Source organism: Diospyros lotus, chromosome 4 (assembly GCF_014633365.1).
Source record: "Diospyros lotus cultivar Yz01 chromosome 4, ASM1463336v1, whole genome shotgun sequence".
Classification (NCBI taxonomy): Eukaryota; Viridiplantae; Streptophyta; class Magnoliopsida; order Ericales; family Ebenaceae; genus Diospyros; species Diospyros lotus.
The window spans coordinates 2,378,435-2,395,451 of NC_068341.1; the positions used below are offsets into that span (position 1 = coordinate 2,378,435).

At 38.0% G+C, this 17,017-nt stretch overlaps 2 protein-coding genes across 6 annotated transcripts; one reads left to right on the top strand and one right to left on the bottom strand.

The window, feature by feature from the left end:
• Nucleotides 1–1,651: 1,651 nt before the first annotated feature.
• Nucleotides 1,652–11,393, bottom strand: LOC127799527 (uncharacterized). Of its 5 annotated transcripts, XM_052333637.1 has the most exons (8): nt 11,201–11,393; nt 10,994–11,088; nt 10,672–10,765; nt 10,412–10,512; nt 10,095–10,164; nt 2,423–2,468; nt 2,295–2,355; nt 1,652–2,133 (listed from the first exon to the last, which is right to left on the bottom strand). In XM_052333637.1, exons 3-8 carry the CDS (start codon nt 10,699–10,701, stop codon nt 2,013–2,015), a joined length of 429 nt encoding a protein of 142 aa, XP_052189597.1. In that variant the 5' UTR covers nt 10,702–10,765; nt 10,994–11,088; nt 11,201–11,393; the 3' UTR covers nt 1,652–2,012. The 5 variants fall into 5 exon arrangements, with proteins under 5 accessions (XP_052189597.1, XP_052189596.1, XP_052189594.1 ...); XM_052333636.1 differs by lacking the exon at nt 10,672–10,765 and having other exon boundaries at nt 1,652–2,122; nt 2,441–2,468; XM_052333634.1 differs by lacking the exon at nt 10,672–10,765 and having other exon boundaries at nt 2,441–2,468.
• A 493-nt stretch (nt 11,394–11,886) lies between these two features.
• LOC127799528 (actin-depolymerizing factor-like) lies at nt 11,887–15,659 on the top strand. Its single transcript, XM_052333639.1, has 3 exons — nt 11,887–12,079; nt 13,693–13,958; nt 15,341–15,659. The coding sequence occupies exons 1-3, from the start codon at nt 12,065–12,067 to the stop codon at nt 15,489–15,491; spliced, it is 432 nt and encodes a 143-aa protein (XP_052189599.1). The 5' UTR covers nt 11,887–12,064; the 3' UTR covers nt 15,492–15,659.
• Nucleotides 15,660–17,017: the final 1,358 nt, after the last annotated feature.

Here is a 17,017-nt window from a genome sequence, read left to right on the forward strand (position 1 = left end):
TATGTTTTTTTTACGTTGAACAATGTAACATTTGTATGACGCGTGTAAAATGAGAAGGGGGACCAAACACTCCCTTGCATGCTCGATGCAAGCAAAGTTATCTAAATTTATTTGTTATGTATTTCCGCATTTGTAAATAATTATTATGTATTTATTATCAATGTTGTTAGTCAATTTTCTCTAGGGGTATTCACGGTATAATTTGGACGGTTTAAGATATTTTTAATATGCCATCACATGTGCGATTTTTTGTAATTTCAAACCATGCGGTAGTTTGGTCCGTATAAACCGCACCAAATTACATTGCACTTTGTCCAAAATATGCATGAGACAATTTAAAAATATCAAACAACAACTGACACCTATCAAAATTAAGTGGTGCCTCTAAAAATTGACCTCAAATGTGAAACAATAAAATAATAAAGTGTATAAAATCACAGTAACTATCACCAATCAACTATTAACCAGCCTCAGCCCCTAAAAACAATAATGTGCAATCTTGACCTCTAAAAACCGGCCTCAAAATTAAGTGCAAGAAACCTAAGCATTGTGAGATTACAAGCAATCATCCCTGCCAGGTAGGTTGTATCAGTTCTGAAACCATTATGCATTTACATGCAATCCTTAGTGCCATTATTTTGAGCAAATTATTATGCATTTACATGCAATCCTTAGTGCCATTATTTTGAGCAAGAGACAAACTTGCTATTAACTTATTATTAACAGCAACATTGAACAGAGTCATGGCTCCAATTTCCTGATAAGAGAAATACGGCTCAAGAACAAAAGTTACCTTCAACTCCGATGAAGCGTTGATGAGACCCCAAACCTCTCGAGATCCGCCACCGTAGAAACCATCGACGAGATCAGGTTAGAGGTAGTCCAAGAGACAACAGTGCGGAGATCTGGGCCAAGGGTCAGTTGTGACAGGGGCTGGGTAGAAAAGAAGAATGGAAGAATAGGATAACTGTTAGGGTTTTTATGTTTTATAATTTATTTTTTAAAATTTTTTATTATTATACTACTCAGGCGATTCTGTTCCGAACCGCTTTTGCTCAAACCTCAAACCGTACGGTACGATCGATTTTCACAGTTTGACGGTTCTTTAAACACCCCAATTCTTCTCCTTTTCAATCCTTATTATTTCTCTATGTGTGTGTGTTTGTGTGTATATATATAGAGACTCAAATCAAAATCACAGCCAGTTTTTATTCAAATCATCAAACCTTTTTATGTAGTAGTGGTGGATTCTTATCATCATCTATCAAATTCTAAATATGAACTGTCAGATAAATCAATAGAATAATTCCCAATGTCCCATACCATGCCTAGAGTACCGGGCTCAAAGAGGCAGGTGTCTTAATCCTAAATCCGGTGAGAAATAGAAGCCTAAACAAAAGCCAAATCTGTCAGCCAAACCTTCAGAAAGAAACCCGCCCCTAGATGCCCATAGTTCAGGCAAGAACATATCTCTCCACGTCTCTTCAGCATTGGCTTATCAATATATTTGATTCAAATACAATGAGAATAACTGGTATGAATCATAACTAGATTTGTTAGGGTCAAGTTGGCTAAGCTAATGCAGGTTGAATAACAACTTCAATGTCTTACAGACAAGGAAACAGAAGGATTAAGAGCTTTCCAAACAAAATGGACTCAAAGAGAATTTATCATAAAAATATCTCCAATTGTTCCTTTCCTGCCTCTAGATCTATTCACTCGGTTCTGACAAATATAAATTTGCTGACAAGATTACTGCTTTTACAATATGGATTTACATAACCAAAGTAACTAGAATACAACAGCACTGGCAGAGACAATTGATGAAATAAATAAAGAATACAGCTAAAAAGACATTTACATAAAATACAGTCAATCTAACAGGAGTACTTCAGCACACTATTAACGGTAAGACTCTGCAACTGGAAACAGATTCGATATTTGGGACAACCTAAACTTGCTGCTAAGGATATGCTTACAGGTTAAACTACAGATGTTAGAAGGGAGTGCAGTTATCCCAAGCTCAAATCAAGAATCATCTTCATCATCAGGATCTGGATCACCCGACAGCCTGATTTTCTTTGCATCTCTTGGTCCTGTTCTTCCTTTCTTTGGTTTTCCCCTAAGAAAGAACTGAAATTATGCTTGCGTAGAAACTCAACTACTAATGTAAACAAAAAATTTGACCTCAATCATGATTAAAAGTAACAATTAATACAAATACTCAATTTGTTTAAAAAATAAATAAAGAAATCTCAGTATGTTTGGCCTGCAGGGACGCAAAAGTCACTTACTGTCCATTGGCGGCTAAGCCACTGCCCTTGGCCCGACCTTGACCTACATCTGATCTTCCATCTGTCATGAGTAGAAGAAAAAGTAAAATGTCAATATGTCACAGTGAAGGTACTTCCAGGTGTATTACCAAATAACAAGAGCCCACCATCTCGGCCAACTCCCTGTTCTTCTGCCTGAACATAAACAAAACAAAGTGAACAAACTGGCAATTTTTCGTCTGAAGAACTACATGAGAAAGAATGTAACCTTTCCAAACTTATATTTGCAATTTCTGTTAAAGTAAATAGACTGGAATGGTATAAATCAAAGTAGCTTAAGCAAAAAGAAAAGCAACAAAGTGAATCGTCCAAGTGTGATGCAACATTTAGATAGCAGTAAAATTAAGAGAAATGAAGTGAGTTTTCAAATGAATTAAATGATAGGTAAATAAATTAAATGGAACATGGATTTTGGGCTGCTGTAGCACAAAATGTAGCAGAAATAATTTTAAGCAATTCTTTTAGCAAACTAGCAGAACACTAACACCTTATTTTAACATCAAGTTGCATAACATTCATTCTCCAAATACAATAATCATACATAACCAAGAGTCATCAAAAGAGGCTTGAAATCTTGATAAGAATGTTGTGCTATTCAATTAAACAATTAATATGACAATAGAAATTTGATGCAGGATGAAACAGGTTCAAGCTCATCTTTCCAAACATTATAGCCCCTTCACAACAAATAATAAGTAATAACTGGAGCTTAGTTGATAATTTTACTAATTTACCAGAGAATCACGGATACAACCCTCTAATAACCCCAGAAAAATGCTTGGGAAACTGCTAACAAGGATTATATGGCCTAGATATAAATACTTGCACGTGTGAATATGATCATGGCCATCCTTGCAAGTTCTTAGAGAAACAAATTTAGGTAAACCATTTAGATACAACATGAGACATTGTAGTGCGATACTATTTTAACCTACCAAAGTCAGAATCCTTACAACACGGGACTCAGTTCATGTAATAATGACACTAACATAACATTCAGTATTTTCAGTGTTCAATATATATGGCTTGACATAAATTCCCAAGAGAACTGCAAATTGCAAGCATATACCTATGGGCTCGATCAGTATCTTGAACTCAACAAACAGGAAAGATCACAGGTATGACCCCAAAGATCAACTTTATTGAGTTGTGTAGCTGATCAAATCATCTAATTGAAATTTGGTCACTCGCCCACCTACTCAAATCCTTCAGTAGGTACAACAATGTTAATGCCAAATGAAACAAACTCCTTCATACTCTAGTTTCATTAGGAATTCCTCATCGTTGAAACACCATATGAGCCAAAAGATCATGATAGGATACCAGATAGAATTCCAATAGCAATCAAATATCAATAGTTTCCAATACTTTTCAGCACAAAACAAGAATAAACCAGGGCATTTGAGAGGCCCTACTCTCCCAATTCTTCTATCCAAAAACCAGCTACCCTCTCCCTCTTCTTCTCAGCTATTTATACCTCTCCTCTGCCCCTCTCTAACTGAATTCCCTTGCACATGTAGATTATTCCCTCAGCTTATGGATTACAAAACTACCCCCATGCGCACATGCTGGTTGTAACAACCTGCATGTGCGAATTCCCTATTCTAACCTTCATGCATGCTGCTGTTTGTGGTGTCTTTGGTAGATCCAGTACACCGGTGGCCTATCATTACTCCCCTCCCGCACTTTCACCTTGTTCTCAAGGTGAGACTCCACCAAATTACCAGTTTTCCATATTTTTTGTTGGCCCAGATTTTTAAGATCAGAAGCAAATGGCGCATAGCGATAAGGATAAAACCATTGCCAAGAACAAACCCCTTCAGAATAGTAGTGCATAACCCAACATAGGCCTTCTGTGTACCTCAAAACAACATCTTTCTATATCATCTCAAGCTCCTCGGGAGTTTTGACCCAAAACTTTTCTTCATAATATCTCTTTCCATCCTAGCTCCCCTAATTTGACCTTGTTTTCCTCGGAATTTTTAGAGTTGAAAACGCTAGGACTCTCTCGAAGCAACTCCTTCAGTTTTGTTTTCAAGTCTTCCTTATTTTCATGCGCCTCACTTTCAAGATCATTCTCTGCTTCTACAATAACAGCACCCAAAGTGGACCTAGACGACATGCGTGCAACTTTCTGTGCTCTTAGACCATTATGAAGTCCAGTCTAAAATGGTGAAGGTGAAGGACCTGACGCAAGACGAGAGCCATGATATCGAGCAACAGGGACGACAAAATCAGGTTTAACTTGAGGTTTTATATAGTCAAATATGCACTGGAACACCTCATCAAAAATGGTAGGAGATGGCTAGACCCTTAATGGCGCCCCAATCATCGGTATGATGCCCTCCTTGGACGTTACCAGATCTGCCATCCTTGACATCAGATTCCCGATCTTCTTCCTCAGCTGCTCAAATGCCTTGGCCGCTTCCCGTCTCGTCTTGAATTGGACGAAGTTGTAGCCCTCGGTCTTACCCATGACCCAGTCGAAGATGACGTTGCAGCCCTCAATCTCGCCGTATGACTCGAAGGCAGAGACTAAGGTTTCTCGCGTCGTGTCCCATGCGAGGCCGTAGACAACGAGTTTGCGACGAGATATGTCGCGATCCACGGCATCGCGGAGGCGAGTGAAGAGGAAAGCGTCGGACACAGCGGCGCCGACAAGGAAGTTAATCCGCTAGTACCTGGTGTAGGGCTCGAGAAGTTTTTGGATCTTCTCGGGCTTGGTCTCACCGGAGGAGGAATCATCGTCGGCGTCCGAATCGGACTGAATTGGCATCGCGGTGTCTTTGGTTGGGACTGGAGCTTGGTATTTCTGAAGCTTCTTCTTCTTCCTGCCTTTCTTCTTGACGCTTTTGCTGTCACCTTGTGGTTGTCTAGTCACTGGCTTTTTCTTCTTCGCCTTCCCTTTCTTCGCCATTGCTTGAGCAGAGATGCGATGGCGGCGCCCTATGGCTTCGTCTTTTAGGTTTGCTTTCTTACCCACACGAATCTCTCTTCGTCTCCTTCGCTCCCATTGGGCCCATGGAAGTGCAGCACCTTCCAAACACAGTGTTGTTGTGTCCGTCTTCTCCTCGTCAGCCAACACCGCAACTCCCAACTCCTCACCCATCGCCTTAGCGACGGCCAGAGGCCAGTGTGATGAGGCAGGGCTGGGCATCACCCATTTTTGTGCCATCATCGGAGGAGGCAATATCACTACCCGCTGGTGATTCAAAATTAGGGACGAAGGGGCCTGACCTTTGTTTGGGCCAGGTCCAAAAATGCTTCCACGAATCACCAGATTCATCTCCTCAATTGGTTGGGCTAGGTCCATCATCTACTCCAGCCCAATCGGCCTCGACACCCTCATCTCGGCTCGGATGACCGGCTCCATTCCGTTGATAAAGTGGCCCTCTAGCAACGCCTTTGGCATGCCTGTGAGCGGTGAGGTCAGAGTCTCGAAGCCAAGGCGGTAGTCCTTGACGGACCCCCACTATCAAAGCGCAAGGACCCTTTCTTCCACTGTGCCTTCCTGCGCGGGCCTGAACCTATTCCTCAACATCGCCTTGAGCTCCTCCTAGCTCCTCACCCGTCGTTGTCTTTGCTCCCACGGGAACCAAGAAAGAGCAACTCCTTCAAAACAAAGAGCCACTGAGTCCAGCTTCTCCGCATTGGACAGCTGGTTCGCAATGAAGTAGTGCTCCGCCCTAAAGATCCAGCCATCTGGATCATCTCCCTCAAAGATGGGTATTTCCAAGCGTCTCCCACGGTACTGTTGCCCTATGAAGCATGGAAACGGCTCGGAGATGCCGTTTCGGCGTTTCCGAACCGTTTCCCGTTTCGGAAACGTGAAAAACGGCCCGAAACGTTTTTCAGGCCGTTTGTGTAATTTTTGAAACATTGCGGGCCGTTTCAGAATTTAAGAAAATGGGCCAGAAATGCGTTTCCAGTTGGAAACGCGTTTCCAGCAACAAATCCAAACCTTCAGCAAGCTGTCTTCTTCCTTTTTCAGAAGTAAGGATGGTGAAAGTTATCGAAGAATTGGAGGTTTTCGGACCAGAATTTGCAAACCCAAATGGCGATTTCATCCCTAGAGATGGCGAGAAAGAACCCAGCTGAGAAGTCCTCGTCTTGATCCCGAAATCAACCGACAATTTGGGAGATTGAACGGAGGAAAGAATAGCGGAGCGAGTCTGGATCATCAACCATGATTCATACAAAACCATTCGACAATGAGGGCGAGAGGCGAGGCGGCGGCCAGAATGGAGAGAGAAGTGAGGTGATGGCGAGATAGGCGACGACAGTGGCAGAACACTCCGTCGAGATAGGCGGCGACAGTGGCAGAACACTCCGGCCAGAAGCGATGACAATGGCAGGACACTCTGGCTAGTGGCGGCGTGGGTCTTCTCTAGCTGCTCCAAAATCCAGCAACTTTGATCTGCAACTCTAGGGTTTGCAAGTTGCAACTTAATATTATTTTTATCATATAAATTATAAATTATAAATTAATTTCACATACACCCCTATATTTTTAAAAATTACAGTTTACCCCACGTTTCCGTTTCCTAACTTTTTTGAAAAATACCGTTTCCACGTTTCCGTTTCGTATCGAAAATGTTTCGCGTTTCCGTTTCCGTGCAACCTAGCTGCTGCCTTCCGTCACCATCGACCCAGTCGCCCTCTTTGCCACTTCTCCCTCCAACTATCGGCATTCCCTCCCTTGACAAGGGCGAACCTGCAGGTTGGTCTTCCTCATCTGGCTTCCCCTTTCTCTCTTGCTCCTCTCATCTCTCCTCATTCTTCCTCTTCCGTTCCTGCTCTTCCCACCTTGCTCTCATCCAAGCGAACTGTTTTAGCAAGCTCGCTACCTTCTTCCCCACCAATTGAACCTCACTCCTCAAGGCATCCATTCCTCGTTGCATGATGTCCATCCTCCCTTCCAATTCCCCTACTCGATCCGTCAAGTTGACCATTAGGATCAATGATGCTCTGATACCAAATTGATAGAATACCAAATAGAATTTCAATAGCAATCAAATATCAATAGTTTCCAATACTTTTCAGCACAAAACAAGAATAAACCAGGGCATTCGAGAGGCCCTACTCTCCCAATTCTTCTATCCAAAAACCAGCTACCCTCTCCCTCTTCTTCTCAGCTATTTATACCTCTCCTCTGCCCCTCTCTAACCGAATTCCCTTGCACATGCAGATTATTCCCTCAGCTTATGGATTACAAAACTACCCCCATGCGCACATGCTGGTGCTAATTCCCTATTCTAACCTTCATGCATGCTGCTGTTTGTGGTGTCTTTGGTAGGTCCGGTACACCGATGGCCTATCAGATCGCAGGGGTAATAACATTTAAAAGGTGACCATCTCTATTAGAAGTCTTAAGAACACCGATATAACAGACAAGGAGATGTTTCAGACACTATAAGTCGCAATGGCACACCAAGAGAAAACTAGAAGCATGCAGTGATAGAGCAACATGTGACGAGATATTCAACATGCAATATTAATCTTGTGTTCCTGACCAATAAAAAGTTCCATGTTCAGAAACTTGTTGATGCAAAATATCAAGTCTGCAAATCAAGATCCTAGCTTACATAAAAAAAGGAGTTGGGCTTGCCCAACTCCCTTTTTGAGAGCTGACATCATTAGTCTCTGGAGAGTGCTGCCTCAGGGAGCATCTACTGGCATCAAAATAAAACTGACACTACATCAAACAAGCAATAAAATAATCTCAGACAAGCTTGCACGAGTAAGACCAGCAGATGTTAATTTGATAATCCTTCATCACCAGACCATGCTCATTGGATTTAATTTCCTCAAGCTTAAAATTTCTTTTATGTGTTTTAAGCAATGGATATGTATGTCCCCAAATATCTGACCTGCATACAGTTTAAAGGGAAAAAAAAATACAAAATATTCGAATGTGCCTCAAATACTATAGGGTTGCGCAATAAATTTAAGAGACACATGCTTTAAACCCATATTTATAGGAAAACATTAGATCTCCAGAAATCAGAGTCTCTGGTATCTGGATGGTCAGGTGAAGAACTATATAAGTGCTTGGATCACAGGATTAAGTGGAGAAAGGTAGTAGAAGGTTTAACCTAAAGGTAGGAGCTTGATACAGGTGAAGGGCTCTTACAAGCTCACTGAGGATATTGGTCCATGAAGAGAAGGTAGAAAGGAATCTACTGGAAAGAATCTCTCTTGCATGAGTCTAGATTCATACATTATTCTTACCTAAGAATATTCTTGTTGCTGACTAGAATAGGTGCCAGATGTGGAGGATTAATTTATAGTTGATAAGAAGAGAACAAAGAATGAGCAAGACCTCAATGTATTAGAACATTTCCAACTTAGAATCTGAAAGAGGCAACCGATTTTTTTTCTTTCTTTCTTTTTTTTCCCCTGAAATGCAAATATACAATAGCTTCAAAGATGACAGCAAGAGTTATTTGGGGCAAAATCCTACATTGTAGTGTTGCACTATGAACAAAAACTATGTTTCTTTGGAAGAGTATTTGAAGTAGGTGCTTACCTGAGAATATTTTTTATGCATGCTAAGATAGGTTCCATGTGATGTGAAGGATTGTTTTATTCTTGATAAGCAGAGGACAGAGTATAATCGCGACCTCAATGTATTGGCAGAAAGGGTGACCTGTTTATTTTCTTTTCTTTTTTTAACTTCAGAAATACAAATACAAATCAGCTTGAGAAGACTACTGCAAGAGATATTTGGGGAAAAATCCTACAACAAAGTGTTGCACAATGAAAGTAAATTATATATTATTGGAAGAGCATTTGGGAGTCGACTGTGTCTGAGATCTCCTTTTTGGCAGAACAGCATCTCAGAAGCTACAGCACTTGCGCTTATTTTCTTTTACAGAAGTCTAATACTTCAGAATAACTGCAATTGAGAAATAGTGGACAAGAGAATAACGCTACCCTTTTTTGCTTCCAGTGGTGGCTAAAGAGCTGTACTGTATTCATTTCCCCACATTTGTGGTGCTCAGCGGGTTAAGCAGGTCATTGAGATAGAGTTAATTAGGTTGGCCCCATGTTCTAGGAAGAGATATAATCAGGCATAGATGTCTTTTTTTTTTCTCTCTAACGTAGAAATCGGAGGAAGTCCAATACATAAGCCTTTGGCAAAGACCGACACCTTCTCCCCTATAGGCACTGACCCAACCGGGCAGTCAAGCTAGGCCAGGTAAATCCGGGTTGAAGACCCGTGCTTGTGGCCCCCTTATAGCAAATGTGATACCTATTGCGCTGCCTAGAATTTGAACACGCAACCTTGGCATACCCAGCACCTGAATCCCACGCAATCGGCCGCTTGGGCTACCTAAGGGGTTAATCAGGCATAGATGTCACCTCCCTCATGCTTTGTCCAGACCATCCAATGCTGATCTGGCTTTCTTGGTACTCTATCCATCTCTTCTTAAAGCCAACCAAATTGATGGTTTGTCTGGTTATCTGCCATTAAGATAATTGGCTCAAGTTGCAGCTCTTCATAGTCTGGTCCTACTTCTAATATTGAGCTGCTAAAGTATTGTGAGTTCTTGGTTTTGTATCTAAATCCTCCATCCACCTCAAGTTATATATGTGATTGACCTCAAGCTCAGAAATCTATAAGGATCTAGTTATTACTATAAATAAATTTTATGGCCAAAAATGAAACAAAATCTCAAGTGCTATTAATCCAAGTTTCTAACAAGAAAAGAAAGTTGATCCTCCAAGGTCAATAATTTTCTGGAATATATTACATACCACAGGTGAGGTGACCGAGGACAATGAGAAGATCCTATCTTCAGGCTGAAGCTTTCTGGATCTCTTTAGGCTGCATCACCATATTAAAAATAAAATAATGGTAAACAGTTGACTTAATGCAGATGAATTCATATCATCACATAAGTGATATAACAAGAAGTAGTAACATAAAATAGAATGTGAATCAACCATGCACTTCAAAATGAACAATTGACCAGATAATTCTCATCAACTACTGAAGTAAAAGAAACACAAATTCACAAAGCCAAACATTATGCCATCAAATAAATAGTAACCGTGTTCAAAGCTCCGCCTACTTTGTTGTGTTTTTTGATGCTGAAAGAAAACCATCAAAACCTTTGAAGGCATTGCCAAAATGGCTAGATTCTTGCAAGTAGCTTGTCTCCAACTCATATACCTACAACAATAACACCACAATTTCAAACTCACAATATGTTTGGAGCATCTTCATTTCTTTACTATCTTTTTTTGTATTGATTTTTATTCATATGAAATGATCTTTTTACAATTTCAAACTCATGCTTGATTTTGTTTTGAGTGCAACATCACAAATTACCCCACTAGCTCTCCAATCATCTCTATCCATAGCCTTGGGTTTCTGATCAAGTTTTCTTTTAGCCTTCCTCAACCTCTTTGATACAAAATTCTTCCTTAGATATTCAAAAATAAAAAATAAAAAATAAAGAAAGCTTAGGAAGTCCTAAAATAACTTGAAATTTTGGTAAACTAACTAGAAAGGTAGCTGGTAAATTAGCCGATCCCGACAAATACTTTTCCATATAAGTTGCAAAACCCACCAACTCTATAACAATATTTGCACAAGTATGCAAACCAATAAGCACTTATAAATACGCGAATGCATATATACACATACACACCTGTCTTTCAATGTTATGAAGCTCTTCTTGAAGCTTCTCTCTCTTGCTCACCAGAGACGCAAGCCTCGCAGCCGGGTTGTAAGAACCTTTTTTCCCTGAAATTAGTGAAATCAACAACAAAGAAATCAAAGAATCCAAATTGAGGAGTCTCTGTCTCTCCACGTTCCAATTCGGGAGAAGAAAAAATTAGGGCTTGCAACGGCTTACCTTCGGATTGCATGTTTCGCGCGAAGTTTGAAATTAACGAGCCAAAAACGGTAATTCAACAGTTGGGTTTGCACTGAAATTGGAAATGGGGTGCGGATAGAAGAAAGAATCTAGGGCACCAATAAGCAAGGCTTGCCCTTCCAATTGGGTTTAGGGAGAGACTGGGACCATTCAATTGGGAATCGTGACAACATCCGACCCATCTAAATTTATAGGATAAAGCTTTCAGATTCCTCCAGTGATTAATATTTAATGATAAATATAAAATTACGGGTTCAAAATTTTTATGTCTCTAGATGTGAGTGTTTTATTATTATTATTTTTATATAAAAAAATTAACAATATAAATGTTCTCTCATGTTGAAAGAAAAAACAAAACAAAAATAATTTTTATAAATTTATCTCTAACTAAAAGATTCTTTGATGTATTAATAATTAATTAAATTTAGATTCAGACATCTCTAACTAAAAGATAATATTTTCTTAAATTAAGAATCAATTAATTTTTTTTATAAATTATTAAGGCCAATATTATTAACACATAATTTATTATGTATTTATATTTCATCCATATTCTCATAATTTGAGAGAATTTAAAAAAAGAAAAGGTTGAAAAATATTTTCCTGCATTTTATTGATTTTATTATATTCTAACCCTTCTATTTCCAATTTTCCGTTATGCCGCCGCCGCCGCCTCGTAAACGCAATGCGAGGGGAGAGAGAGATTATCTGAAAGTAATTTAAATTTCTGTCTTTCGGTGGCTGCTTTTTCTTCAACTTTCCTCTCCTTAATTTCGCTTCTCTTTCTGCGTCTGTCGAGAGATTGGTCCTCTCTCTCTGGTCTTCAAAGATCAGCAGCCAGCCATGTCGTTCAGAGGGGTGAGTTATTGAACAAATCGTAGTCGATTAATTCGATTCCCAGTACTTAGATCCGAGAGTCTTTGTTCGATTAATATATGCTTTTCTTGCGGTTAAATTTGGGATTCGTCGTGTTGAAATTTCTTTTGTTGTGCAGTTCTAAAAGTAAGGTTGTTTGTCGATGGCATTTTATTCGTTTTAGCAATTGGGTTTTACTCGAGTTAGTCTTTGCATTGAAGTTCTTGTTCATGATGTGAAGTTAAAACTTCATGTTTTCTGGTTTGTATTGCAAGATTTTATTTGATGGCATCTCTAGTCGTTTCGTGACTTTCACAGTTGGTTAGTGTCAATCTCAGTAGGAAGCGCATCAGGGTTTTTCATTTGATCTAACGGGCATCATCTTTGATGGGAACTTTGTTGGAGTAATAAAAGAACATATTCCATCGGCAGGTGTTTTCTTATTGCAATTTAACTATAGGGAATTTGTTTAGGGCTTGAGTGGTAAACTGGAAGGTTGAGAATTCGACTTCTTTCTATGAATAAATTTGTCTTCATTGGCTTGGACTGGGGAAAAAATTACATTTCTTCTCTTGGTGGCTTGAGAGATTAATGCAAGGAAAGAAAGATGCCAAAAGGCTTCATTTTTCTTAAGCATTCAACCTTTCACACTTCTTTTTTAAGGAACAAAAAAGAAGGTAATATGCTGGGAAGATGTTACCTTTTTTCCTTAGCATTTGATAAAATCTTTTACAGGGGCCATATCGGTGCATTTGTTTTCTTCTTCTGTTTCCCTTTCTATGTTCTACAGTAGAGGAGCACAAAAAGCTTTATTCCTTCTTAGAGAATAAGGTCCATGGAAATCAGAGTTTTGTCATGTCTTGCTATTTCTGCAACTGTTACTTGTAATTAGTCTTTATGCCTGGAGCATGCAAAGAATCAATCGTAGGTTGTAATCTACTTCGAGCAGGAGACTTTGACTGAATTGGCTTGGGCTTCTTAGTGTTGGTCTTGAAGCTCGTTTACAAGTTCTCATATTGAGTTACATGCATCTAGAAAGGGGGTACAAGTGCATTGAAGATAGTAAGAGTGAAATGTGTCAAATCAATGTGTGAAGAAATAATGATGTCGGATGGCAAGAAGTTTAAGGTAATGGTGGTGTTGGATGAGAGGAAGAACACTAAAAAGGTTATGTTGTAAGGACAAAATGGCATGAAGTGATATAAAAAATGTTACTTTCAGCCATTTTGCTTGTGAATTTTTCAACTCAACATTAGTGTATTATTTGACCTGTCTCATAGTCACATTACGCTGTCTCATTTCTTTTTTCTTTTAAACCTTTTTCCATCTGACATTAGTGGACAATCATTGCCTTAGACATGTGACTTGTTTTGTTGTAACAGACTCCAATTTATTTATCATTTGTTTGGGATGCTTGTACGTAAAGCCTACCATAACAAGCATATTCTCATTTTATAGTCAAAATTTTAATATCAGAGTAAAATTACAACTCAAATATGTTTCTTAATTGATTGCCATTGTAACACATAAACACTAACAGTAATAGAGGAAACAAGTGTGTGAGTATTGTACAATCTAGATTTCAGCAAGCATTTGATCATGCCATTTAATTTCAGACAACCGCATCATCAGGCATGGGTGTTGCTGAGCACAGCAAAAGCACGTATATGGAATTGCAGAGAAAGAAGGTTCATCGTTATGTGATCTTTAAAATTGATGAGAAGAAAAAAGAGGTTGTGGTTGAAAAGACTGGAAGTGCAGCAGAGAGCTATGATGATTTTACTGCATCTCTCCCTGAAAATGATTGTCGCTATGCTGTCTATGACTTCGATTTTGTGACTTCTGAGAACTGCCAAAAGAGCAAGATCTTTTTCATTGCATGGTGAGTTGTTTCTTATGATGCTTGAACTACAATCATATTGACAAATATTTTCTGTAGAGATTCTTTTTTTTCATACAAATATTCATCAGACAACTTCCTTTCTACTGTTGAAACAGCAGCTCTTTAATCTTGAGGAGATTATGTTGTATATTTATCACTTGGTACACTTTAGTTTTATACGAAATATTTTGTCTTCCTAAGCTAGAGGTGGATGGAGTTTTTTGGGGCTTCCTTGTTCGTAACTACATTTTTACAACAGTAGTAACACATCAAACTTTTATCCCATTATGCAGGGTCGCATTTCCATGAAATTTAGTTTTCTAGTCATTTCTATCTAAGGTCTTATCATCTGTAAGGCCCTTATAACTCTTATCATATTCATACTTAAGCGTCTCTCGCCAAGTTTCTTTTTATTCTTTTACGTGTTTTGCTATATACCTATTCAACATCACCTGGTCATAACTATGTGTTTATAGGACAAAAATTTGTAGGCCTTGGATGTGATCCTTGTTATAATTCTTTCTTGAACGTATTGATTTTGGAACTCTGCTTGGATAGTTAGGTTAAGGTTTTGCACATGAGCTTCTGAAGGTACACTGAGTTGTTTGATAATCAAGCATGTTAGTGTATCAACAGATGTACACATGGTGCATGTTAAGGAGTGGTCTCTCTCATTCCAGTTGGATTTGAGCAAGTATGGTTTCTAAATTCAGTATTCTTTCAAGATTCTTTATTCAGCTATTGATTATAATCATCTTTGGTTATTTAGATTACGTGAAAGTTGTGATATTAGTTCAAGCAAGGAATTCATTTATCTGGTACTTTTTCAGGTCTGCATGTCGATTGCTTGCTTGTGCTAATAGTTGCCTATTTTTTTCCTAAACTAGCTTGTGCTTTTCATCAATTTTGTGTACCAGAAGAGTACAGGGCGTACTCTAAATTCTATTTCACTTTATCTTTTGTGTGAAAATCCATTTGATAGCCACTTCTGTGGCATTGTTCTTATGGCAATATCTTATGACATGGTAGGTAAACCGAAATTGGTTAATCTTATTTCTTGACATCGTTCTGCTCACATATACATAATGCTGTTTCATGCTTGGTGTCATGGAGGTGAGCCAGTCCCTTGACATTTTCTTGTTGACTGTTGAGAATTCATTTTCGCTTACCTGATACATGACACCCGCGCATAAGTCAAAATTTTGCCATTTCTATGATAATTTTGTCACCATCTGCCATCAAGGTAACCGAAACCGAAGCCCTATCTTAAGACGAAGCTCGAAACTTGTTCTCTCGAACCTTTCTATCTGCTTCTGCACTTTACTTATCAAGTTCAATTGATTTTCCATATCATTTGTGGTGCAAAAACACATTCTTTCCAGGTCTCCTTCTGTGTCCCGGGTCCGTGCCAAGATGCTATATGCAACATCCAAGGACAGGTTCAGAAGGGAGCTGGAGGGCATCCATTATGAGATTCAGGCCACTGACCCAACGGAGATGGAGCTCAATGTGCTCAGAGAAAGGGCCAACTAAACCACCCTCTTTTCTGGGGAAACTGCTATACTTTACTTTCCTTTCTGCTTGAACAAACACATCTTTCTCCTTGAGTTACAAGCCTTATGTGCATTACCTGTTTCTAATACAAGAGTAGCAGCATATTGATGCTTCCCAGATGGTAAATGGTCACTGATGAGTTAACTACTTAGTTGCATATTCCATGACGGGGTATGATACTCTGCTTGTTTGTTTGGTTGGTTCAATAAATTAACGGCCACTAACGATTCTTACGTAAAACATATTTTGTATAATATAAAAGATTTTTATATAATGTATCTCTTTTATTATACATTAGGTTTTTATGTCATTCTCACAATATATAAAACCTTAGAATGCTATTTGAATGCTCTGATTGTATATTTTTTTAATAATATTTGTGTATTAATGTGATATGTTATGATTGAGTGTTTAAATAGCTCTTTATTGAAATTTTATTGGGTACTTGGCCGGAGAATATTCCATTAGGAGATAAATTAAGATCAAATTTATATTTTTCTCTATAAACTTTATATGAGGAAGCTATCGCTTCCATGATATTAAATATTTAATTTCTATAATTTTATATTTATTGATTATTTAACTTGATTTAAAATAATGCGTGAGTTATATACGAAATAGGGTTAATTACATTAATAATCACTTAACTTTGCATTCTATTATTGTTTGGTCATTGAATTTTAAAATATTATATATTAGTCACTAATATTTCAAAACTATTATTATTTAGTCACTGAATTTTAAAATGTTACCTACTAATCACTAATATTTCAAAATTATTTTTCATCCATCACTCGTAAATTTAAAATTCAGTGACTAACGAGTAACGAATAAGAAATGATTTTGAAATATTAATGATTAGTAGATAACATTCAAGTAATATTTTAAAATTCAATGATCAAATGATAATAGAATACAAAATTGAGTGATTATTGATATAATTAACCTTATAAGATAAGTTATAAATAAGAAAAATAGAAGAAAGTAAGTATAAAAGAAATATCAATCGAATTGATCCTTCTTTTTACCTTTCCCTTCTCATTCAATCGTTATCTTTGCTCTCGTCTTATGTCTCTTGTTGATTCAAACGAAAAGATCGAATCTCTTATTAGCCATTGCTATCTTGATCGATTTCAACATTTTCTCGTTGTTTCGACTAGTGACCTATAAGTTGCAATCAACTCACCATTTCCCCATCCTTTTTGCTCTGACTAGGATTCACAACCTATATATTGGTAAGTTTATAATTTGATGGTCGTTGGATGTGATGTTTTGCTATTTTATTTTTATGTATTTAATGACACATTTATTATATAGTAAATATTGATTAAATAATTAATAAATAAAAATTATAAAAATTAAGTATTCAATACTTTATTTCACAAATAAATTAATCTATTAGATAATTCAATAGTCATCATATGTCACATGTATATATGTCTCTTTATTAACGTCATACCTTTCTATGCCTAAATTTAAGAGTGTGATTTTGTGCATTCTCAATG

Coding starts and splice junctions, on each gene's coding strand:
- LOC127799528 (XM_052333639.1), top strand. Junction 13,959..15,340: donor AAGATCTTTTTCATTGCATG/GTGAGTTGTTTC, acceptor CATTCTTTCCAG/GTCTCCTTCTGTGTCCCGGG.
- LOC127799527 (XM_052333633.1), bottom strand. Junction 10,513..10,993: donor TTCATAACATTGAAAGACAG/GTGTGTATGTGT, acceptor TTATTGTTGTAG/GTATATGAGTTGGAGACAAG. Junction 2,356..2,422: donor TGGTGGGCTCTTGTTATTTG/GTAATACACCTG, acceptor TACTCATGACAG/ATGGAAGATCAGATGTAGGT.